Source organism: Styela clava, chromosome 7 (genome assembly GCF_964204865.1).
Source record: "Styela clava chromosome 7, kaStyClav1.hap1.2, whole genome shotgun sequence".
NCBI lineage: Eukaryota > Metazoa > Chordata > Ascidiacea > Stolidobranchia > Styelidae > Styela > Styela clava.
The window spans coordinates 6,619,826-6,646,855 of NC_135256.1; the positions used below are offsets into that span (position 1 = coordinate 6,619,826).

The 27,030-nt window shown below is 36.3% G+C and overlaps 3 protein-coding genes across 4 annotated transcripts; 2 read left to right on the forward strand and 1 right to left on the reverse strand.

The window, feature by feature from the left end:
• Positions 1-335: 335 nt before the first annotated feature.
• On the forward strand, positions 336-26,493 carry LOC120328548 (uncharacterized). Of its 2 annotated transcripts, none has more exons than XM_078114564.1 (5): positions 336-621; positions 22,056-22,112; positions 22,332-22,463; positions 23,268-23,482; positions 24,979-26,493. In XM_078114564.1, the coding sequence occupies exons 1-5, from the start codon at positions 447-449 to the stop codon at positions 25,174-25,176; spliced, it is 777 nt and encodes a 258-aa protein (XP_077970690.1). In that variant the 5' UTR covers positions 336-446; the 3' UTR covers positions 25,177-26,493. The 2 variants fall into 2 exon arrangements, with proteins under 2 accessions (XP_077970690.1, XP_039251001.2); XM_039395067.2 differs by lacking the exon at positions 336-621 and adding an exon at positions 21,460-21,739.
• Positions 1,053-5,195, forward strand: LOC120328547 (uncharacterized). Its single transcript, XM_078114331.1, has 5 exons — positions 1,053-1,097; positions 1,233-1,293; positions 2,002-2,133; positions 3,107-3,321; positions 4,083-5,195. The coding sequence occupies exons 1-5, from the start codon at positions 1,053-1,055 to the stop codon at positions 4,278-4,280; spliced, it is 651 nt and encodes a 216-aa protein (XP_077970457.1). The 3' UTR covers positions 4,281-5,195.
• On the reverse strand, positions 12,379-19,687 carry LOC120328549 (uncharacterized). The gene is made up of 5 exons (XM_039395068.2): positions 19,195-19,687; positions 18,787-18,843; positions 18,196-18,327; positions 16,029-16,243; positions 12,379-15,369 (listed from the first exon to the last, which is right to left on the reverse strand). Exons 1-5 carry the CDS (start codon positions 19,382-19,384, stop codon positions 15,169-15,171), a joined length of 795 nt encoding a protein of 264 aa, XP_039251002.2. The 5' UTR covers positions 19,385-19,687; the 3' UTR covers positions 12,379-15,168.
• Positions 26,494-27,030: the final 537 nt, after the last annotated feature.

Genomic DNA, 27,030 nt, shown 5'->3' on the forward strand with positions numbered 1-27,030 from the left:
ATATTTGGCGTTTCAGTTGTCATGTATTAGATTTATGTGAAACATATCATGTTAAATGTTGCTTAGTTAGCGACATAAATTACTAAATATGACGTATAGTTAAGAACTATAAGTTTACAGTCCTTTCTGAAATGAGGGAACTCGTTGTTGGTGAGTTGAAATAAAAGCGAACCCGTTCTTGAATTTTTGAATCCCACACCTGGTCCAACCCGATTTCTCATTCATGGATATAAAAAATATTACATTTTTTAATTATTTTTGTTGTTTGTTCACTTCCATTACCCCGAATACTCAAATGGTACGGTACAGAAATTTATCGAGTCGTATTTCTAAATTCTAGATTCATATTTAAACTATTTTCTACGATGTAGGTCTCTGATAGAACTGTGTTGATTGCAAGTATTGCTGTATTTTTTGCTAATTCAGTGAATTGTGCGAGACAGCGTATGATTTGCACAGTAGATGAGGAAATATCTGGCAACGGAAACATCGACTCTGCATCGAATACTCATCTTCAGGGAAGTCCCGTCAAAAATGACCCCAATGGGGAACCGGAGATGCCTGCTTGTCTAGTGGATTATGAGAATACTAATGATACTATAAAGAAAATTATGAAATCGAGTATGGGAGTCATGCTATTGAATTATTAATAAGAAAAATCGGTACTCCCGTAGTATGTGTACCAGGTTAGGGTTAGGGCATAATTTTATTCCGATTCTCTTTATTTTAGTCTTGTTACGACTTCGGAGATTGTCCATCATGGCCAAGTAAATATCCTGCTGTCCATAGGTTTCAGTCCCTTTACACACTTGATGTAAAATAGGCAAATAAAATTAGTTACCTCCATATTAGTACACATACTTTTGATGCACTAAATATCAATAAGTCAATAAATTTGTCACTCAATGTATTTACTTATCTCTGTTATAATTCGATTGAAAAAACTTCGATTCGCTCATATTCTCTCCCAGAAAAAGTTTTATTTGATTACACGTGCTATTTTTTAATAACAGCAAAAACAAAGCTCTTAGCACTTAAATATTACTAGTAACATGATTGTGAAGGATCAGAAGTCCAATATACAAATTTTTCTGGACGTTGGTGAATTCATTGACAACTTAAGGAGAATCCTTGCAATAATTCTCTTGGAAGAGTAACAATATTACCTGATAACAATTGCCACAATGTTTTCTTTAATTAAAAATCAACCATTGTTTTCCAATTTTTTTCAGTTAATTAAGAAGGAAGTGATTGCAAAAATAAGGAGAAAGGAAGGAAATAAATTGAGAAAAGGTGGGTATTCGCTCATATATCGGAATTATTCAATTAGAAATATTTGTGAGCATTTTTGTTGTAACTTAAATATTGAATCAAGTGTGAGTTGTTTCATTCTCCCCCCCCCCTCCAAAAAAAAAAACATACGCTTGTTTAAAGTCTCGTTCAGACTTAACGTCACTCAATAGAAAAGGAAACTGGTAATTCGTATCATTATCGATTAATGTTCAACGTATGTAGCAATTGAATTCTATCTCCAGCAAACAATCAGTTTGCGTGTTTTGTTATTGGACACGACGTGGACCTTTATTTCGTCTTGGTATTCTGCTGGTGTCAGAATGCTTTTCCTTTTATTTTTGTCTTTTTTGTTGTTATAAAGTTATGAAAAATTTTCGGACCGACTGCTTTTTGAAATTTCAGTGGTTGAAGATTATTACTTTCATTTATTTCAAAAATTTTCTTGGGCTGTATGAGATTTGTTTTTGTATCTGTGTGTGATGACGTCTTCAAAATTGAAAATTGCGTATCTTGTGCCGGTTCCGCGTTCGCGATCGTGCGATGCGGTGGTTAGTCAAAGTTGGGAAGACTACAGTACCGTACTGTTAAGTATCAGATACCCGTACTACTTCATTTTTATTTTCGTGTCCATATATTTGAGCATTGCCCTTTATTTAAATAAATGCAAGTGAATTTGTCCTGATTCAATAAACTATCATTTACGTTTAGCATTGGAAGAACAGCGAACAGGATTGAACAAAACAATAAACGAATTACTGAAAAGAATAGAGAAATTAGAAGAGAATGCCACCGCAGCTCAATTATTTCCCCGGTCGATCATTTCTGAGGTCACGGAACAAGGTTTGTTGCATTTTTATTTGTACTATTGGATTCAAGAGTCTTGCTGCACACTAACACAAATGTATTTCTGTAACGTTTCGTCTCCCTGGGTTCAGACTTCTTCAGACAAGCATTTTTCAACTATGATAAGAAAAGCGAAAGCATGCACATAAATAGTCGTTAGCAATTGTTGGGTTGTTTACAAATAGAGAGAAATAAAATTTGGGACAGTGCAAAAACAACGGGGAGTTCAAATTTAAATATCATCCAATAATTTTTTATTTGTAATTCTATTTGCGTTGCGTTTTATTTTGATATTTGCATTTTATATTTGAGTCCTCAATCATTAAGGTATCGTGGGAACGTTTTAGATGATTTTAAAGCAAGACGATTTATCAAATATTTGCAGGCTTGTCCATGGGAATGGGATTCCCACGGAAATCCCATGGAAAACGTTCCACGGGATGAGATGGGACAGCACACATTTGTATTTCCACGAGAAACGTGGGACACGAAAACCGTATGATTCTCAGGGGATGGTAAAACATTTTGTTATGGATTTCGTGTCCATATATTTGAGCATAGCTCTCTTGTTAGTTATAAAGAGCAATTTAGTCCTAACAATATACTTCGTGAAGGGGCTGATCGACACATGCATAATAGTTATAAATATAAAGTTAACAAAGTCCGTAAATATTGTTGTGTTGCACGTCGCTTCGTACATGTAGTCCTATTTAGTAGACCCTAAACCTAAATTTAACAATTTTTAACGAATTTTATTCCAATGGTAATCCCATGGAATGGGATGGGAATGGGACAGAAAAATATGTCCCACGGACAAGCCTGAATATTTGTATCAAGTATATCGTATTTCATCGCTCTGGAAAAATACAAAGCACATTGATATAATGCATCAAGGCCAACTAGATATGCAAATACGTGATAACAGTATTGGTTCACATCATTTACTCATTGCTGCTTTTTTAAAATACAGATATTGTTCGTTATGGCGGAAGAAAATATATACCCTGGGCATGTCAAGAGGTTGGCAGGGCAGCCGCGATTGCCACATGCCATCAATTAGGCGGTGAACTCGCAAATATATACAACCAGATTCACATGGACAAAATAATGACATTCATTCGTGACAACAAGATGGGCAAGAAGAGATTTAAAAAATTTTCGCTTGGCATGACATATGACACTGCTGTGAGTCACATATACAAACACTGTATACCAGACATGGTCAAAGTACGGCCCGCGGGCTAAATCCGGCCGTTGGGTAATTCAATCTGGCCCGCCTGATGCTGCCACAACCAAACTGAAACTAAATTTGAATGTTTCAGCTAAAAATAACTTTTGTAACACTGTAAATATTGTTCATAAAAAACGTCACACTTACATGGCCCGCCAGTCTAAGTAGGCAAAATTTTTGGCTCCTGGTTTAAAATCCCTGCTGTATACATTACCTTTGGTAGTATTCCATCATTTGATTCATAATGATTTTTCATTATTTTTATCGTTTGTAATTTGAAAAATGTCAGTTGCGATGCTTTGGACACAAACAAAGGTTAATATGTTTTGAAAAGGTTTGCATCTACGCTTCAAATTGGTGTCCTTAGCTGCCCTTTCGAAGTCGAAAAACTACTTCAATCGGAAATTTCACTTTAGTTTTATCTCATTACTTCTCACTGAGTGAACTCAACGTACTTAATTTTAGGCCTCTACATAAACAATATTGCATTGAAATTCTTCTATCTTAAGTCGCATTTGCTCCATAAGTCAGTATGAATAAAGTCTTAAAGTAAACTTTTTTAAAATTAGTAGATGAATGGAGGTTAAGAATGACGCAGTCTGTATTATTTAGTTTTACTCAACACAAGATCTTTGTCATACTTACCGAGCAAATATTTCATGAATTTCACTACAATGTAATAATAATTTAATATTGTTTCAATTCTCATTTTTAGAATCAGATTCTCAATTTTCGAAATGGAACCTCGGCATCAGATAGTGGTTTAAGATGGTGGAAAGGGTATCCACAATATGAGGGGCTACATCATGTTTACACACACGTGTATGTCGGGATTCACAGAGATTTGACAAACCCATACCAATACCTCATCAATCTCATTGAAGTAGACACATACGTTCTGTGTGAAATTTAATCGTCTGGTTAAATAAGGAAATGTCAAATAAAGGACTACAGATGAGAGGGGAAACTTGTTTCTCGTCAAACGAAATTCTGACACTAACAAGTATTTGTTCAAATATGCCCAGGAACTAATGAAATGTGCCAATTTTCAATTTTTTCTATTCATACAGTTGTGGAATACTGGTAAATATATTTGAATGATAGAGTCTCTGCCCCAGCAGATTCCTGCTTCAACCCGAATGATCTCCACTCTAGACATTGTTCTGTCACTCATGCAAATAACAAATTTATCCGTTTCGAAATGTTGAAAAAACAGCATTCAAATCCAATATACAGTTCACCATCGGCGTGTTACAAGTCTGGCGTTGCCGTAAAAAAAAACTACCTTTTTTACCTTGTCATTGAACGTGGCATTGATTATGTCAGAGTTTATATTTATCACCCTTATACCGCTCCGAACAAGGTATTCAGTATAGTACAATGATCTGAAAATCAATATAACAAATGTTCAATGAGATATTAGAACCCTGAGAATCGCTTTTTGCTAACCAGCTTTAGTTCTCTGCAGATTCATGTCCTCAGTGAATTGTGTGTTCAACTTTATTCTTTTGAATTTTACATGCTAATTCTTCATTAGATGGAAAAAAAAAATGAATTTGACCATGAAACCAAAATGGCCAGCTATATCACCTTTCAAATTTGGGTTGTGATAAGATAACAATTTTATATAGGAAGGAGTGCAGCCGTTAAATCGGAATAATACTCATTGAATTAAAACGTGAATCTTATCGTGAATTGTGATATTCTTCATTATTCGATTCATCTCGCATGATCTAATAAAACATTGCTATTACCAGTCAGTCTTCAATAAAAACTGGACTCGAATTTTGAGTAGTTATATTTTATATTGCAATAAATATCTTGTACACTTTTACGCCATTGTCGTTATTGTTTTACACCAGGGGTGGGCAAGGGTTTTGAACCACGGACCCGGAATTTTGCCCACCTATACTGGCGGGCAATGTGAGTGTGACATAAAAATCTACATTTTATGAACAATATTTCCAGTGTTACAGAGCAACCTAAACAATGCCTCGTGCTAAAACTAAATTTAATCGCAACTAATTCCTCGAGCTATTTTATTAAGCTGTAACATCAAAATTTGGTTTTACCTTAGTTGTAGCAGCACCGGGCAGGCCAGATTGAATTACCCAACGGGCCGGATTTGGCCCGCGGCCGTAGTTTGCCCATGTCAGTTTCACACTCAGGTATTTGAAGTAATAGTTATTTTCACCCACAGTTAATCAAAAGTGGTTGTTTCCATTCATAGCTCAACTTCGCAACCACTAAGGTTTAACCTTGTAAATTAACCTTGCATACTTTTGCTAGCGGTGTGGCACATCGTGATAAGCGTTTGGAATACGCTTTCCCGGGGGATAATTTTGTGCAATTGCTAGGCTACTTTCGTGGGATGGTTCACGTAACTGCTGGTCGGTTAGGGCTCCCTCCTCCATAATTTATGACTCCATGATCAGCATGGGAGACGAGAACTATCCCAATTGCAGTTATTAGTTATCTTGCAGGAACTATATTATAAGGTTACATCCAGTGGTGGGATTCAAATTTTTTGTCAGCCGGTTCCTTCACAAAAGTTATATTTTTCAGCGGGGATGCGGGAGAGATGATCCATTTTTATATATTCAGTTATATCGTTCGTTATATTCAGTTATATCGCTCCTCAATCGTTCGTAGTAACTTGAAGACGCTCATATCATTCGAAGGTCATTACCTCTGCTATATTACAGTTATGTCTCTTTTAATCCAACTGACCGTTTCTGAGTTATGCCAATTTTAAAAAGGGATGTCAGCAGATGTCACAAGTCTCCTGCACGTTGAGGAGAGTTGTGCATACCATTGATGAGAGATGAGCCGCTACATGCAGAATGGCACGGGAAGTAGCGTTTAAGTTGCAATCGGGAGAGTATCTTTCACAAGGATGCAAATACTTCTGTATCGGAACCGTGAGGCAACTGGGCAAATTTAACTTAGCTAATCTTAAATAGGAGTCAATGCATCTATAATCTTATTAATTGTTGTCAGTCAATACAGAATGCAACGAAATATACAATCGAATCATTCTTATTACACCTTGGTAGCACCTAGAAATCGGAAAGAAACGTTTATTCATAAGCTGAAATAGCGTGTGACAGAGTATGTAAAAATCAAAGATTCCATTCATCGAGGTCACAAAAGAACGTGAACCGGGTGCGACGTGAAGTTCCAATAATGCTGGGGATGGGTAATTTTCTTGCAATGTCTTTCTTCGACCAAATGCTTCATCTTCGAGATTCAGAATGAAGGTAGTTCGACCATTTACGCTTAAAACCCGGCGGAGAAACACTCCTTCGAACTCTTCTCCTTCGAAAGCATCAACTCTTGCGACGTAGTGAACAATTCGAGATTTTCCACTAATCTTGACTATGACAAAATCGCCCTCGATAATATTTTGATCTTTCTCCTCTGAGTCATCAGTATCGTCGCACAATACATTCTCGTTAAATTTACTTTTGCTAGGAGAGGTGCTACACTCGGATGGTGCTACCCTCACTCTAACTGTTTACTTGTTTGCAAAAAGCATTTTTTTTTAGCTCGACCGAAGTTCTTTGCTCTATTTTTTTTCTATCCTAGCCACTGATTTCGCTGCTATGTCATTTCTAACTGTTGTGTCTGTCAAAATTTTCGTGCTACCTGTTTTCCTATTGGAAGCTTTCACCTTCCTTGGCCCTGCTTTCGGTAAAGGTGATATATCACTTGGAGACACATATGGAGTCTCCGCGTTGCTAGTCTGCACTGCTCTAGTCAAACCAGTATTGCTCTCAACGCCAGTTGCTGACTGAATTGTGTTATCTTTTTGGTTCGTGGGAGTATCGGGATTTCTCTGTAAACCCGACACGCTTTCAACATTGTCTACTGCCGAGTAAACTGGATTTTTGCGATCTGTAACTGAAGATGGCGCATAGTCTTCATCTGAGAATACGTCGCTGTTGAAAGGCATAATACCAGTGCTGTGGAAGCCAGCTAGGATATTACGCGGTACAAATGCGCAGATGTGAGCTTCGTTCACCAAATGAGCTATATCGTATATACCCACAGTCTTACCCGGATTGTACCTCATTCAATTATCCATCGCGCGCGCGTAGGCTCTTTTGTATGGTCCATAAACAGACTTGTCCAAAGGCCGGAGTTTGTGGGACGTGTGTGGAGGGATGGTCAACACCACAACTCCGTTCGCTTTTGCCATGTCAACAGCTCTCAGTGAAACGTGGGCATCGTGATTGTCAAAGATGAGCAATACCTTTCTGTCGGGTATACAGCGTGTATGCTTATTGAAGTGATCGAGATAGTTGATAAACGTTTCCTCGTTAATCCAACCTGCTCTGGTGGCCGCACCGTCAGATCCCGATGGCACACTTCGTATGAAGTAATTACAATATTTGACACGGGAAAATATCATGTAGGGCGGAATAAATCCACCAGCAGCGTTGATCGCATCGACTACGATTACCAGCTCACCTCTTTCACCTGATGTGACAGAACCAATCTGCTTAACCCCCTTTTTCGTAATAATGCGTTCAGACTTTTGCACCGTATGGCACCCTGTTTTGTCGATGTTATATACGTTTGGGCTTCAAATTTGTGTTGGTCCATTACTATGGCAAGGTTTTTGTAGAACAGCCCCACTGTGTTAAACGCCGTTGCTCTGGCTAATGAAGTAGCTTCTAGACTTCGAATTGCAAGGTTTTTGCATGCTTCCAATCCAAGCCAAACCCTTGACCAGCTTTTTTGTTGATTTTCCAGTTTTCTGACACATCAACACCGTTTCTTTCTGCAAACTCATACGCCAAACATCGGCATTTATCTTTGGATAGACCATGGTTTGGTGCAAGTGTTTTGATGTGACTAGCTAGTTCAGCTTCCATTTCAGGACTGAATATCATATTCTTGAGCTTGCAATTCTTGTATCCGCTTGTACCAAGCGGGTCATGTTTTTGTTTATTCATGTATCGCTTAAGCGTCATTCGGTTCACATCAAATATTCTCGCTGCGGCTCTAATACTGCATCCCTTTTTTACCGCTTCTGCCGCCTTTTCGACTAATGCCGGATCACTTTCACGGGTTGATTTTCTTTTGTATGTTTGCGGCATGAAAAAGAAAAAATGGGGTAAGAAATATTCAATGCAGGAGCGTTGAGCCACGGAGCAACCCTCCTGGTGACCGCTGGATAAACCCTCCCATAATCGGCCAACTTCTCATTTGAGCTCCGCTACTGCCGAATGACTACTTGACGTGCGCGGCAATAGACTCCATTAGAGCATCACAGCATAGACTACACAATGACCAAATGTGACTAAACCACGACCTTTAATATTAGTAATAGTAAACATATTACCTGCGACCACGAAATCCACTTTTTGCTGCGATTCCGGCTTTTTCATCAACTGTTTACCACCAGAGCTACAGAACGTCTGCTTCTCACAGCCAAATATAAAGTAATGACACAACCTACCAACAGAGGACGCGATATCATTCTATTACTAATGCATGTTGTTAATTCTGGGGAAGGAACAAGTCACCCGCATCTCCCCTACTGGCGGGCAATGTAAGTGTGACGTAACAAGCTTCACTTTATGAACAATATTTACATTGTTACAAAAGCAAAAGTGGAAAACAATAAGCCTCGTACTAAAACTAAACTTAATTGCAATCTCAACAAACTCCTTGAGCTATTTTTTTTAGCTGAAACATCAAAACTTGGTTTGCCTTGGCTGTGGCAGCATCGTGCGGGCCAGATTGAATTACCCAAGGGGCCTGATTTAGCCCGGGGACCGTAGTTTGCCCATGTCAGTTTCACACTCAGATATTTGAAGTAATAGTTATTTTCACCCACAGTTCATCAAAAATGGTTGTTTTCATTCATAGCTCAACTTCGCAACCACTAAGGTTTAACCTGTTTTCGGCCGCTGTTGCCGGTGGTGTGGCGCATCGTGATAAGCGTTTGGAATACGCTTGCCACAGCATCTCGGATCACTCTCTCTTATGTGCGATTGCTGGACTACTAGCTTGCGTAGAATGTTCACGTAACCGCTGGTCGATTAGGGCTCCGTTTTCCATAATATTAGATTTTTTGACTCCATAATCAGCATGAAAGACGATAAAATAATTGATAAAAACAAAATAAACGAAACTGATTACAGAATCAGGAGAACGAACAGAACCTTGAGTAAGTACAGATTTTAGATTGAAAGGTGTTGTCAAATGAAGTGGCCTGTTTTCGCTCGCCCAAAAGTTTAAAATTAGTTGTTTATAAAACATGCGAAAACACTCAATTTTGGTTAAACCATCCACGAGTTTATCATTATGTCAACTTTACAGCAAAACGTTAATCAAAATTGCAGTTCAAATAAACAGAATTCAATATAGCTTCACTGCTATCCCAATTACAAGTTATCTTGCAGGAACTATATTATACGGTCTACAACCCCCATGACAAATGGAAAACAAAAGCCATGTAGGCTATGTGTTATGTCAAAAAACCAACACTAAAAAAGAAACAGCATGCAAAAATCAGAATGTGTACAGCTATTTAATTAATAATGTTAATTACTGTTGAATAAGGCAAACATATCCAGTTAAACATGCTCTGCTTACAAATTATAGTACTAGATATATATATTACTAATTGAAATGTAAACTAATTGCAGGTGAAAAAAGCGTGTATTATGAAAGTCAACTAACGATAATAATTCATCATATCTTCAATCCTAAGTACATTTAGCGGTTGGAAGTAGTGGTTCACGCCAGGGGTTGTTGCACGTCCTATGAAAAACCTGTTTTGATTTCAAAAATATATGTACAGCAGAAAAATATATAGAAAATCCAACAGCAACAGCATCAACTTCATCGTCAAATAATCTTCGAAATCTTCTATGACTTGACAGTATGATGTAATATAATCGGCTATTTGTACTTTCCTATTCTGTTTATTGGACACGTTAGTGGACATAACGATCGCTTTCCGTTTTTGCTGGCACTCTTCTTCTTTTTGTTGTTGTTCTTTGACACATAATTTCGTCGATATTAAAAAACCGCTTTTCTAATTGAATACCAAACCAATTGCTTTGAAATTTTCAGTGTTTAAAGATGGATTTTTTTTCTAGAAGGCTATCACTTTTATTTATTTCTGAATTTCGCATGAATTCTATGAAATTTGATATATCGTACAAAATTCCGTTGTGTTATTTTTATCCATGGGAACATGGATTTTAGTTCGTGTGTTGACTGGCTGTACGTTTTGATTCTGCAAAATTCTTGCCACTAAATATTCGGGAATTTTTTGATAATACCGGTAGAGTCAAACGTGTTCATTTGCTCTCTTGTTTTTTATTAACTTTAATAACTTCATATTTAAATATATGTTTTGAATGTTTTGTTTTGAAATCTAGATATTTTTAGATGTTTTTGAGGTCGATCTATATGTTTTTATTCAGACAAAAATGGCAATCCTGTGGTGACGCTATATGGTTTGCCGTCCCGCGACTTGCGTTCTTGTGCACACACTGAAAATAGATTCGTATTTCGGTTTTGCTAGATTTTTACAGCTATAGCTAGACACTTCCGTAATTTAAAAGTTTACCTGGTACAAATATAATATGTTATAATGTTAAATTTCTGTAGTGTCTTTATTCCTATGTTGGACGTGCCAGACTTTCAGGCTTTACTTTAGACCAGGGGTGTGCAAAGTGCGGCCCGCGGGCCATGTAACAGCCATTCTTTGCGACCTGGACGACACCGACTGCACACTAGATATTCATTAACAGTTAAATAACGTGGTCCTTCAAGCCCCAAGTTTGTATTCTCAATCCAGAAAATCACACAACTCGAAGTATACAGTTGACACGGTTATCTTAATACAAACGTAAAAACAAATCAATACAAAATATTTGCAATAAATAAATAATCACACACAATTCGTCCTTTAGAAAGCCTACTCAAATTCATGAACACAATTATCAAACATAGTTACTTATTAAGCCGAACCAAATTACTATTAAATAACTTGCAGTCTTCAAATCAGAAAGAGTTACAAATTATAACATACCGAATTTGTCTGCTATTCCAGGCTTAAATTATCATAAGTTGAACATGAAATCATTCGTCAATGAAATCCGAACAAATCAATTAAATAAACTATAACTGTAAAAACAATCACAAAGGCAGTCTAATGCTCATAAAATATCCTTAAACTAGGCCTATGTGGGGCAGCCATAATCTACATTATTTAATCGTCCTACTGTCAAAATAGAAAGTCAAGGTCGCTGAACAATTTCAACTTATTTTCAAATTACAACGAAACGAGCGCCATTCTCTGCAAAAGTAAAGCGCTATCTAAAGCAAATTACCGAAACTATCCCTGTCTAAGCGAGACATGTCTGGGCAATCAATTGCCACGAAGACTCCATCAATTGTTTCGTAACAAAGTGTGTGGAAGCACACTGTCAATCAAGGTAAATTACGGCGTCAACAATAACAAATAAATTACTACACAGTTAAACGGACGCAATATTCTAAGTCAATACAAAAAATCAAGTGAATGCGATTCTCGATGTAACAGGCCAGATGCGGCCCGCGAGAAAAACTGTGCGGCTCGCGGATAAGTGCCATTTTTGGATGTTGTGCGGCCGGGCAACCCTAAAATGCGGTAAACGAGAACTACGGGAAATGCACTAAAATGCGAGAACGACGGGAAATTGCAAAAACTAAAATGCGGGAATGACGGGAACTACGGGAAATTTCACTGAAAAAGCGGGACTTACTATTCAATATTACCACTTATTTGATTTCCATATTCCGATCGATGAATAGCGATTCTCTTTTCAAAAAGTTGCATACAAAAAATGCCCATCACTAGGTAGCAGGCTGTGACATCAGAGCTATCTATATTTTATATACATTTCCAATACAGAGGCCGTAACATGTAATGGAGTTACCTCTTACACATACTGGGTATGATTAACGAGCTGCCAGTCTTGATAAATATTTAAAAGTCAGTCAATTGAAGGTTTAACCTTATGATTTCTGTGAGCTTTGTGGCATCCTCTCATTGTCCGAATTTCAAAATGCTTGGTTTTATGATAAAACAAAAATTATATCTCAAGATGTCTCTATTTTATTGCAATTTTAACGCCCTTCTCTTAGCAGCGTTGCATCGAAATATATGTCATAGTCAAGTTTATTCAAAAAAATCACATACTAAATTAAAAATATTAAATGAAAATAAATGAAGTTGATCAAACAGTTTACTGGCCATCAAAATTGGTTATCAAGCAGTGACCCCCAAGATTTAATATCTAATTAGGTTTCTTGAAAACTGTTATCATTAGTGAGTTACAACAGCATCCACTAGACCAGTGGTCCCAACTTTTTTCGTCACTAACCAAAACGGGTTATCAAGCAGCGATGCTCAAGGTTCAATATCTAATTTTAAATTTATGAGGTCGTGAATTATGTTTTAGAAAACTGTAATCATTGGTGAGTATGGCTTCAGCAGCTGAACCCCAAAGATCATCTACTAGACCAGTGGTTTCCAACCTTCTTCATAAAATTCCTTCTCTTGCCTATTTCGGAACTCGTTATTTGTCCGTCCCTAAGCTAGCCTACATTATTTGTTCAATCTGGTGTTATGCGCAAGACGTATTCCTGTTTTTGTACAGTTTACGCAGTTTATTACGTGTTCATGAATAAGTATTATATTAATACTGTAGTAAATACATAGAGAATATTGGTAATACAACAGTAAATACAAAGCAAAATACCACCCCCAAACGGCAAAATTTTAGAGGGGTTTTCACTCCCTATATTGGGTGCAGGGGAATCACTGGTGAAAGGTCTTACGTCTATAATGTAGTACTGTATATGCAATGACTTACGTTACGTGTCAATATTCATTTTTTTTTTTATATGCAAAAGGTGTAGCATACTTTAGTCAATAATATACTGCAAAAGTATGACAACCCGCTTTTTAGCGTTTTTTTCGGCCGTCCCGACAAGTCAGCCAGAAGTCTCGCTTTGGCGTTCAGCCATCCAGCATAATACACGAACATTACCAATTAACATGTTCTGGTTACTGCTGTTGCTTTGCAGCGCAGCGCATGCCTACTTACTGAAGGTGAATGCGTTATTTTGTTTGTTTCATTGTTAGGGAACCTATCACCTGCTCTGACTATTACGTAAGTAATATTGAACAACATCTTTTTGTAGAAGGTAGAAACAGAAAAGTATGATTAGGCGAATAAGTGAATTCTCAGTGACTGAAGGTCGCAGCCTATTTTAGTATTCATTCTCTTTTTGTTGTACATAAAAAAATTAAATTCGAATTATTTGGTATCGTTAACATCAATTCCGTTCTGTTTTTCGATCTGAACCCGATATTTAGACAGAGAATATGCACATAAACTGTCGATGACAATATGGTCAATGAAGACAGCCGAGATTGCTTTAAATGTGGGCCTTTGTAGTAAACTCGGAAAACGTCAAGATACAAAATCACAGCTAAGGGGTCGTTGTCTTGAAAATATGGTAACCCTAACTATCGATGTCAATAATCATTACTTCAAATTGCGAAACAATAACAACAATGGCGTAAATATGTGCAAGTACAGCATTTATTTCTATAAACAATATAATGACTTGAACTTTGAGTTCTTTTTTAATGAGAACTGGCCACAAATTTTACTGTTTTATAAAGAATATTACCATAGGTTCCAGGTTTGAATTCAGTGAATATTCTCTTTCCGATATAAGTTTGTAATTTATCACAACCAAAATGTGGAAGGTAATATATCTGGTATATATTTTAGTGCAAAATCAATTGTTTGAGGTAGTATTAAGGCGATATAAACAAGTCATAAAACTATCAAATGCCGTATTAAAGGACAGGCTGAAACATTTCGGTTTCAAAGAGGATATTACCAGATTTCTAAAACGCTTACAACAGACTTGATATGCGGTTCGAATTTTACTTGGTCTTGCATTCAACTCAAGACAAGTTTATTTTTTTCAACAAGTAAAAAACAAATATCATGCAAAAAAAAAAGGAAAAAATTATATTTACATTATTGCGCAAGGGAAGCCGCGGGGAACCAAAACTGTTTATCGAGCAGTGTCACCGGCTGTCCTAAAATCTAGTTCAACAGATTGGGGCGGAGAATTTCAAAATTACTGATATATATTAATGGTAAAAACCTTCTGAATTTTGCAAATTATCCAACTAACAAACTGACATCGATTATTAAAGATTATTACCAGAAATTACCGTGTATTAAATGAACCGTAAGATCAGCGAATCTCCGTTTACACTGGGATACCTGAAACGAATGTTTTGTTCTGCAAAATAGCTGGGGAAGTTTGAAGGTGACCTAGCCATCCACGTGGTTGTATAGTGAAGTGTTAGGCAATGAATACCAATAAAAAAAAAATCAGGTACAATAAATAAAATGAAATTAGCACGCTAGTTGATGAAGTAAAGAATGCATTTGATAACCAGCGGTGACTTAACGGCAGAACCATATCAGGTAGGCCTATTGGTATCCATGGCAAACCAGACGAATTTATTTCTCGTATGGGTGACAGTTGTGGATATAACACTATTTATATGTTTTCACCAGTATTTCACAAATTTATAAACTGAACCCTACAAGAATCACTTGGCAGGAATCTTTGCATTAGTTTCTAAGTATATTTGAACAAATGCTTATTTGTGTCAGAATTTAACAGTTTGACGAGAAAGGAGTTGTTCGTCTAATTTCTAGTTGTGCGTTTGACCATTCGCTATCCATGAAAGTTTAAATTTCACACAGCACTCCGTATGACTTTTTTTCCTTGAGGTTCATGAAGTATTGAAATGGGATTAGTAAACCTTTTTCAATTACGACATAAACGTTCCTGTATTTACGAAATTTCTTTCCGCGGTATGGATGATGGTAGGACCATCTGAAATCAGTTTGTGATATCGCTGTTCCATTTCGGAGACGAAGAATCTGATTCTAGAAAGAATAAATTGAACAATACTTAATTATCATTACAATGCAGTCATATTTAAACTTTAAGAGACATTTTTCCGATTATTTTGAGATATGGTCTATCAGTGCTAATAAATAAGTTTTACGGACTGAGTCGATCTAGCTAGAACAAGGTTCTTAACCTTTAAGCTCTAAATTCCCCTTTGTAAATTCAATAGTTCTATCTTTAAATTCAATATATTTCAAGAAAGATTTGTAATCACTTAAGTGGGCGACAGTGGCTTTGGAATAAATTATTTTAATGTAGAATTGTGGGCGCTCCCGAAGTATGTGTATCAATATGACGTTAACTAATTTTGTTCGCCTACTTTACATCAAGTTATGTAAAGAGATTGAAGCCTATGTGCAGGATAATATTCATTTGGCTAACACAGACAGTCACCGACCTCGAAATAAAACCAAAATAAGGGATATCTGAATGAAATTATGACCTAACCCTAACCTGGTACACATAATACGGGAGTACGCAATTGTGGGCGTAGAGACTCAAAACATACTTCTTCGCAAAAAGTTAACCTTTGTTTACTATCACAACATACATTTTTTTATTCATTACAGACGATAAAGTTGATAAAAACGGTATGTAGAAATACTGACAATACTTACATATATATATAACTTACCCTAGGGTCATAAGTCATGCCGAGCAAAAAATCTTTATATCGTCTCTCGCCCAACTTGTTGTCACGTATGAATGTCATTATATTGTCCATATGAATTTGGTTATAAATATTTGCGAGTTCTCCGCCAAATTGTTGACATTTGGCGATTGCTGATGCCATGTCAACCTTTTCACATAACCAAGGTATATATATTCTTCCATCATAGCGCACAATATCTGTAATTTCAATTAAGCAACATTAGATAAATCATGAGAATTGAACTAATTGTGTTATGACTCATTTGTCCTCGATGCGTCCTGCGGTCCGCGGGCCAATTGCGGCCCACAAGAAGGAATTGTGAAGTGTCAATTTTGAATGGCGTGCCTTTGAAACAAGTTATTAATTTAGTTTAATCTAGTATGCGAAAATAATTCCAATGCCTTTGCGCTGCAAGAGCTTGTGCAAAACGAACAATGCATGTCATACGATCGAAAACAAAAATTTGACCGCGGTTTGACCCCTAACCCTAACCCTAACGTTACACACCCCTGACTGTATTAAAGGTTGCACACCCCTGACTGTGTTCGACCGCGAATTACTCCGGTGTAAATCATGGATATTTCCATAGCGTGGAAACCATAGCCAAAACTTGTTAAATTGTTCAGTTATGCTTTAAATAATCTCAAAATAGGCTTTGATAATTTCTCAACGATTCATAGGCTCCAATTTAAATGAAAAAGTAAAATAAACGCAATGCAAATAAGAATACCAAATCGAAATCTTATTTTATTTTTATTTATTTTCCTATTTATCGCGATTTTCTTCGTGATATTTAGACGCACTTCACTCTAGACCAGTCATGTCTATGGTGGCCCATGCGCCTGCCCCATACCGTACAGCCGTAACGTACCGATCCAGACAAATGATAAATCGCCCGTGCTCAACCATTTATTTCAATCCATACCTCGATCCTAGTAGAATATTGTGAGTCGAGGTATGGATTGAAATAAATGGTTGAGCACGGGCGATTTATCATTTGTCTGGATCGGTACGTTACGGCTGTACGGTATGGGGCAGGCGCAGAGAATGTTTCAGTAGACTATATTCTACGAGACTATCCGTATCTCCCATTATTTCATGAGAGATTGCATGGGTACTGGTACGGTCAGACGGTACCGTACCGGCATTGCACGAGTGACCAGAAAACTGAGCAGTTAAGCAGCATTTTCCAATTAAATTACCTTTTACCCGTAAAAACAAATTTTCGTATCCAATTCTATATTCTCTTATCATTATTATAAATATACTGCTTGTGGTTGAACTTGTAGCATGGAGAATTTATAGAACATTTTCATGTTGAATTTATTAGATATTGCTCATGAAAATCAGTAGTGAGTTAGAAACCCAGGAAACACATTTGTGCGTGTAGGATTAAGCCTGACAACGTTGGTCCCAAGCAGCATCGAATTTTCCAAAAATAAAAACGCGTGACAACAATGGGCCACGAGGCGGACCATCGTTGTCAACCTTTTTATTTTCTTTTTATCCAATTTTTTTTTTAATTTTTTTTTGAATACCATGTCTTAGGTTTTTATTATCGACTGGAATCTTCGATGTTTTTTCGGTGAGTGGTGTTCCGCCGACGTTTGCTAAGCATAATATCCGCTGGTATGAGTCCACGGAATCGCAACAAGATGCGCAGATTTTAATGACGTCATAGCACACAAAAAGCGAACCCCAGACATAGAGGTCACAGAAATATTTAAAATGAATGAAAACAATAGCCTTTTAACCCAAAATACAATCTTTTACCACCGGAAGTAGCAAGCAATTGGTCCAAAAATTAAAAAAAAAAGTGATTTCATAGGGAAAGGAAGAAAAATTTTAATATCGGGTTTGGGTATATGACTTCAACTTCAGCTTTGTCATGTGGTCACAGGTCACAAGATAAACAGTTGCATGACTAAAACAATAATGTCAAGAGGGCCGGACGATTCCTTTGTGCGGGCCACATGCGCGGGTTGGACTTCCCTACTCTAAACAAAGTTGGATAGTTAATCAGTGAAATGCGACTTATTTTTTACAATTTTGTCACAGTTTACTAAAGTTAATTATTAGGCGTTTATCATACCATTACTGCGATAAAAGCTAAAGCTCAAACAAAGCAAATAATATTAAAGTAACAAACCTATTTCAGTAATTCCAGGAAGAATCAACGGGGAAGATTGATTAGCTCCAGCTGCAATTTCTTCTAATTTAATGATTCTTTCGAGTAGTTCACCTATTGCTCTGCTCATTATTACTCGCTGTTCCTCCATCGCTGAACGCAAATGATAGCATTATGAAAATAGCAATGTTGTCTCTAAATCCGTCTGGCTCGATACTTGGCTGAGTGTAGCTATAATAACTACACATGGATATCTTTCTTTCTCTGTTATATAAAATCTCTTACGAATATTCAATATCAAGCTAAAACAAATAAGACGGGCGGAATTAATAGGAGAGTTGGGGTTTTCAAATATAGTAAAAACCAGCATTTCTACTCACTTTTCTAATATAAAATATTTATCATTGATAATATAAATTATCAGTTTTCATTTTAATTGTGTGAGCTCTGATCCTGACGTTCCAGAAGTATGTGTACCAATATGAAGGTAACTAATTTTGTTAGCCTACTTCACATCAAGTTGTGTAATGGGACTGAAACCTCGTATATTCACTTGGCTGAAACAGACAGGCCCCGAACTCGTAATAGAACTAAAATTGGGAAAATACTCACCTATTTTAAATTTTCTTCTCTCCTCTCCCTCTATCATTGGAACCACGTAATTTAGGTCTAAAAGGGGAAAAGACTTCTAAAGTTTCATTTTATTTTAAAAAAAACTTTATGGCAATTTTTGTTAGGTCATATTGTTACATTTTACAAAAAATGATTTATTGATTTTTTGTAGATATTTGATTATAAACGTTACGGTTATCAGTATTTTAGTACTATCAGAATAATATTGTTTTGGTATATGCGAAGAGTTTTCACTGACAATGAAATAAAACGATGTAATGGAATTCAGTATCTTCCAGAGAAAATAAAATGGCGAATCAAAGTTTTTACGATAAAATTATAATATAGGTACGTCGATAGAATTTATTGACCTGTCAAAATTTCTAATTAATAATCAATAGCTCTTACCTTGTTCCATAATTTTCTTGATAGTAGCATTTATATTCTCATAATCTAATGTGCAAGAAGACACCTCCTGTTCGCCATTTGGATTTTTGCCTGGAACAGTACAATTCACACGCTGTCTAGTACAATTCATTGGATCGATGAAAAGAACAGCGATACTCGCAAAAAGCACGGTACTGACGAGTAATTTCATTCTGGGAAATAGTTTATCTATAGATCTAATATTTAAAAATATAGCTTTGTCATTTTCTGTACCTTACCTTTTAAGTGTTTGGTACCTTGTTAAACGGAAGTGAAAAAACAATCAAACAAAATGTAATTTTTTTTCATGTCTATCAATAAAAATAATTTATATTCTATTTCTTAGTATTTATAAGCTGTTTTACACCATCGCATGTCTACATCTGCAATCATTTTGAACTTTTTCAAATAATATAGATACCATATATGGTACTGTTTGAAAGCCAAAATACTGTCTGCTGGTTGTTTACGGCTTCTTCTACCATCAAGTCCATGCATCTGAAACAAATAAACGATGGCTAACTAATCTCATACCCGACAAGGACTGGTAACCGCACGAGAGATCGTGGTTCGCCATATATGATTAAGACGTCTAATCGGCTTTTCCCCCCGGGTTAATATATGTAAATCCCATCTTATCCTAGTTTTACGAGTTCTATCTCTCAGATTTTGTATAACTATTTATTGCTTGTCGCAAACGCTATTTTTTATGCCATAAAATAGGATATATTTTCTGTACGTTTATGTACAACAACCGCCTTTCAATCCAATTTGAACCAAAAGCTCTGACAGACTATTCAGTTTAAAATATTTATTACTGATCACAGTCTTTTGCGTTATTGTAATCTTTTTTTAAAATATATAATAATATAACTTCTTTGCATTTGCCAGAAAAAAATGCGACATTTGAGTGCAAGTTGTTTCCGTCCACGTAATCTCTTTATGCCAAATCGCCGGCACGATAATGACTATTTCGGGGGCAAAGTCTGAATAATTACTTTAATAATACGAGTAGCGCATTCCTAGGGCAGGTGTTTCCACTTCAAGTTAATTTTCGTGTCGAAACAAACTGCCTCATTTTGTGCTCGGAAGAAGTAAATAGAGTAAGTATTGAATAATACAAACTTGGTGAAACAAATAAACATAGGGTGGTCCACAGATGTCATGCGGAAATGTTATGAAGATAAAAGACTACATTCAGGCGACCATATATTAACAAATGATATATATATGGTACTGTAAATGTTTTAGGTCACTCACTCAATGTACGAAAGTAGGAAAAACAGATCAAAACACTAGATAACAACCAAAACAAAATTAAACAGACGCGGTTCGGGCTAACAAGGGGTCAAATATAGTAGAAACGTCTGTATGAGGGATGTACTAATTGGCTTATTGTACTGATTATTCAGACTTTGCCGCCTCAAACAGTCATTAGCTTGTCAGAGATTTCGAGTAAAGAGGTTAAATATAACCTGCTTTTGTTCAAATGTCAATTTTGTTTTTCAGGCAAGTGCGAAGAAAATGAACTATAAGTTTTTTAAAAGGAGAATAGAACGGCGTAGAAAGCTATAACCAGTAGAAAGTATTTCAAACAGATTACCCACTCAGGGCTTTTGGTTCAACTAGTGAAGTAAATCAAATATATCTGATTTTATTGAATAGAAAGAGAGCTCTTGCTATATCAGTAGATGGCAGAATCTGGCAGCTAGAATTCGTAAACTTATTCTAGTTTTCAAATAATATTGATGCGCTATCTATTAATGAATTAGATTATTGTAGAAATGTGCACGTTTGATCGTGTAAAATAGCTCATAAAAATGTCGCATCTTCAACCCAGTGGAAGAATTTAGGAGTCTCACACGCGTTCATGCATGGTTATCATCGAATTCTTTCTTGAGCTGTCGATAAGTGTTCATGTTTGGCGTTTCGAAGGACATGTATTAGATTTATGTAATGCGATTCATGTTAAATGTTGCTTATTTAACAACATAAATTACTAAATATGACGTATAGTTGAGGTTGAGGACCATAAATTCAAAGGCTTTTCTTAAATGAGGGAACCCGTTGTTGATGAGTTTGGAACAAAAGCGAACCCGTTATTAAACGTTTGAATTCCATACCGGGTTCAACCAATTTCTCATTCATAGATAAAAAGAAATATTACATTTTGTTTGATGTTGTTGTTTTTTCACTCCTCTTACACAATGTACCAAATACTCAAATGGTATGGTAGGCAACAGAAAATTACCAAGCGTATTACTAAATACTGGATTTTCAATTAAACTATTTCTTACAATGAAAGTCTCTGCCAGTACCGTGTTGATTGCGAGTATTGCTGTCCTTTTTGCTAGTTCAGTGAAAAGTGTGAAACAGCGTATGATTTGCACAGTTGATGAGGAATTATCTGAGAACGAAAACATCGACTCTGCATCGAATACTCGTCTTCAGGGAAGTCCAGTAAAAAATGCTTGTATAGTGGATTATGAGAATACCAATGCTACTATTAGGGAAATTATGAAATCGAGTAAGGGAGTCATGCTATTGATTATTCATTAGAGTTATTAATAAGACAATAAATTAGTCACTCAACTTACTTACTTAACTATCTTAAAATTCGATCGTAAAAACTTTTTTCATTCACAGCGAGAACTCTTGGCACTTAATAATACTAGTAAAATGATTGTGAGAAATTAGAAGTCCAATATACAAATTTTTCTGGACGTTGGTGCATTCAGCAAAAACCTTGAAATGTCCATTGTGAAAAGTAACAATATTCCCTGATAAAAATTTCCACAAAGTTTTTTTTAATTAAGCTAATATTTTAAAAATTTAATTTTTAGTTAAGAAGGAAGTGATTGCAAAAATAAAGAGAAAAGAAGGAAATAAATTGAGAAAAGGTAAGATTTGGCTCATATATCAGAATTGTTCAATTAGGTTCCGTGTTTGCAATCGTGCGGTGTGGTAGTCAGTCAAATTTGGGAAGACTACTGTTAAAATTTAGACGCCCACTTCGTTTGAAATTTAGAGTCCATATATTCGTGCATTAACTCTCTCTTTTTAAATAAATGCGAGACGATTTCCACTGATTTAATGAACTATCCCAAACTCACGTTTAGCATTGGAAGAACAGCGAACAGGACTGAACAAAACAATAAACAAATTACTAAAAAGAATAGAGAAATTGGAAGAGAATGCGACCGCAGCTCAGTTATCTCCCCGGTCGATCATTCCTGAGGTCACGGAACAAGGTTTGTTACATTAAAAAAATTAAAATTTATTGGATTTTGATTTGTGTTTTTATCGGTACTCTCGTATTGTGTGTACCAGGTTAGGGTTAGGCCATAATTTTATTCCGATTTTCCCCGTTTTAGTTCTATTACGAGTTCGGAGACTGTCTGTGTTAGCCAAGTGGGGATAACCCCTGTCCATCGGATTTACACAACTTGATGTAAAGTATACACACATATACCAGTATACATACATCATATACACACTTCTGGAGCACGTTTTTATTTGCGTTGCGTTTTATTTTGATAGGATAGGATAGGATTTACATATTTATCCCGGGGGAGAGGAAAGCCGATAAAACGGATTATTCATATGGCGAACCACGGTTTTCGGAAGCATGGACTTGGTGGTGGAGGAAGCCGTAACCGACCAGCGGTTACGTGAACCACCCAACGACGGTGAGGAGTCCAGCAATCCTCTCGCACATAACCATCACTGCATGGGATTCGAACCTGCAAACCCACGCAGAGTAATTAGAGGTGCTGTGGCGAGCGTATTCCTAACGCTTAGCCCGTTGAGCCACACCGCCGCGCCTGTATTTAAATTTAATATTCAAGTCTATGAGTCATTATGGAATCGTAGAAACTTTTTAGATGATTTTAATTAAAGCAATACGATTTATCAAGTATTTGTATCAAGTATCTCGTCGTTCCCATGGTCTGGAAATAACCAAAGCACATTGATATATAGCATCAAGGTCAACCAGATATGCAAATGGGTGATAGTTCACATCATTTACCCATCGCTGCTCATTTAACTTACAGATATTGTTCACTATGGCGGAAGAAAATATATACCGTGGGCATGTCAAGAGGTTAACAGAGCAGCAGCAATTGCCACATGTCAACAATTAGGCGGAGAATTGGCAAATATATACAATCAAAATCACCTGAACAAAATAATGACATTCATTCGAGAAAACAAGATGGGCAAAAAAAGATTCAAAAAATTTTCTCTTGGCATGACATATGACACTGTTGTAAGTTACATATATATATATATATACAGTATCCATTATCATTGCTAATATTCCACAATTAAAATCATTATGATTTTTCAATCATTAACTTTATCGCAACTCAGCGGTTCCCAAACTTTTTGTTCCCGCGGCGCCATTTTACCAAGGAAAAAAACTCACGGCGCACTTACACGAAAAAAATGCTGCTTTCAATTATATTATATATTACTTTATGTCTTTTAAAGTTTGTACACATGTGGGCCTTTGCAATATCATTTGAAATGCTAAAAAAATCTCGATTCACCAGATAAATGGACTGCAGATCACGAAATTCCAGCAAATTGTGGTTACCTTTAATAATACGTAACAATAGAGGCAGACAAAAAATAAACGACATAGAAAGGTGAATTGAACTTATTGATTCATATACACAGCATTTGAAAGAAGATACAATTAAAGATTTAAATTAATACAATTTGTAGAATATTCAATCATCTTTCAGTTATGTTTATCACAATTCTGTAAATTTTCGCGGCGCACCTAGCAACTCGTCACGGCGCACTATTGCGTCGCGGCGCTCCTTTTGGGAACCGCTGTCGTAACTAACAAGTGGGGTTTCGTGAAACTAACTACCTTTCCTTTTAATATATATATATATATATATATATATATATATATGAATTTGCGCAGGTGGATCCGTGTGCGTATTTCGCAAGGATGCTGTAGCAAGAGTGTGTAAAGTCTTGCTTCACACGAACACAAATATATTTCTTTAACGTTTCGTCTGACCGAGGTCAGACTTCTGCTTGTCTGAAAAAGTCTGACCTCGGTCAGGCGAAACGTTGCAGAAATATATTTGTGTTCGTATGAAGCAAGACTCTTGAATAGATTAAGTTTATCGTTTGTAATTTGAAAACTGTCAGTTGCTATGCTTTGGTATGAAACAAAGATTATTAGTTTTAGAAAAGATTTGCATCTTTGCCTCAAATAGGGCTCTATTTGGCTGTCCTTTCGAACGTGAAAAACTAGTTCAATCGGAAAAGTCATTTTTTAGATAAGAATTTCTCACTGAGTGAACTCAACGTTTTAGGTATTTATATAAACAATTTTGGAAAATCTCGTAGTGTGTGTACCAGGTTAGGGTTGAGCCATACTTTTATTCCGATATTTCTTATTTTGGTTCTATTACAAGTTCGGGGACAGTCTGTGTTAGCCAAGAGAATATATTCTCTGTCGCCACACAACCTGATGTAAAGTAGGCAAAAAATTAGTTACTTCCATATTGATACACACACTTCTAGAATTCCCAATTTTGCATTGACATCCCCCCTTCTTACCTTAAGTCACATTTGCTCCATAAGTCATTATGAATGAAGTCTGGTAGAAAATCTATTGTTCGAGATTTCACAAACGCAAGATCTTTGACATGTGATGCTAAACTAACCGAGTAAAAATTTCATGAAATTGACTACTTTAATAATACCTCGTTAAAGTTAACCGGTCCACTTTTTTTCTAGAATCAGATTCTCAATTACCGAAACGGAACCTCGGCATCAGACAGTGGTTTAAGATGGTGGAAAGGGTTTCCAAAATATGAGGGGCCACAACATATTTACACACACGTGTATGTCGGGATTGAAGACACTTTGACAAACCCATACCAATACATCATCAACCTCAATGAACAGGAAACATACGTCTTGTGTGAAATTTAATCTCCCACCCAAACAACGAAATGTCAAATAAAGGACTAGAGATGAGACTCTTTTCTCGTCACACAAATAGTACTTCTGTAATATGTGAGCCGAGATCGCGGACACCGGAGCGTAGTATGTGTACCAGGTTAGGCCATAATTTCAGGTACAAATACAACGGGAGTCATTTGGCGTGTCCCCGAACTCGTAATAAGGACAAAACAGGGAAATTTGGAATAAAATCATGGCCAAACCCTAACCTGGTACACATATATACTACTTTCGGTGTCATCCATCTTGGTTCATATACTACGGGAGTACCAAACAAATTTCTGACACTAATAAGTATTTGTTTAAATATGCCTGAGAACTAATAGAAAGAAGTCATTTCTTAAGTGTATGAATTTGCAGTCCATACGTGGAATACTGGTGAATGAATCTGAATGATAGAGTCTCTGGGCAAGTAGATTCCTGCTTGGACATTAAAATCCCCAATCTGGACATCGTTCTGTCACTCATGCGAATAACAAATTTATCTGTTTTGAAATGTTGAAAAAACACCATTTAAATCCAAGATTGAATAGTTACTGTTAAATAACATTTGCTTGTGTTATATTACTTTAGATTCATTCTAGGAGTGCTTTAAATTTAAGTTGAATAAAGCCTTATATCAAGGTACTATATTTCTCATTCATATACACATTACTGTTTCTCATCGGTGTTTTACAAGTCTGGCTGTGATCCTACGCTCATCGTTTCACCTTCAAAAAGCCCTACTTTTTTAGCCTGTCATTGTAGGTGGCATTGACTATGCCAGAGTTTATACCTATCACTCTTATTTAGTACAGTACAATGATCTGACAATCAAAATTACAAATGATTAATTAGATATTTAATCCTTGAGAATCGCTGTATACTAACCAGCTTCAGTTCTCGGCAGATTCACTTTCCAAGTGAATTGTGTTTTCAACTTTATTCGTTTGAATTTTGCATGCTAATTCTTCATTAGATGGAAAAAAATGAATTTGACCATGAAACCAAAATGGCCAGCTATATTACCTTTCACATTTCGGTTTGTGATAAGATAACAATTTTATACAGGAAAGTGTAGCCGTCAAATTGGAAACTACCTGTAACAATCCATTTGCCGCACGCCATAATATTTATTGAATTAAAACGTGAATCCTATTGTAAATTGTGATATGTATATTCCCTTATTATTTGATTCATCTCGCATGATTTAATATAACACTGCTATTTGCAGTCAGTCTTCAATAAAAACAAGACTCGAATTTTGAGTAGTTACATTGTATATTGCAATAAATATCTTGTACAGTGTACACTTTTACTCCATTGTTGTTATTGTTTTACACAAGGGGTGGGCAGGGGTGTTGAACCATGGGCCATGAATTTTGCCCACCTATACTGACGGGCAATGTAAGTGTGACGTAAAAAGTTACATTCTATGAGCAATATTTACATTGTTACAGAGCAAAAGTGGAAAACAATGCCAAAACTAAATTTAATTGCAATCTCAACAAATACCGTGAGCTATTTTTTAGCTGAAACATCAAAATTTTGGTTTTACCTTGGTTGTGTCAGCATCGGGCTGGCCAGAGGGCCGTAGTTTGCCCATGTCAGTTTCACACTCAGGTATTTGAAGTAATAGGTATTTACACCCACAGTTCATCAAAAATGGTTGTTTTCATTCATAGCTCAACTTCGCAGCCACCAAGGTTTAACCTCGTTTCGGCATACTTTTGGTACCTAATTGTTTGGAATACGCTTGCCACAGCATCTCGGATCACTCTCTCGGTCGGGCCTTAACATTGTTTTGGAACATAAAGTTTTTTTTTTATTGTTTAGATATAATGT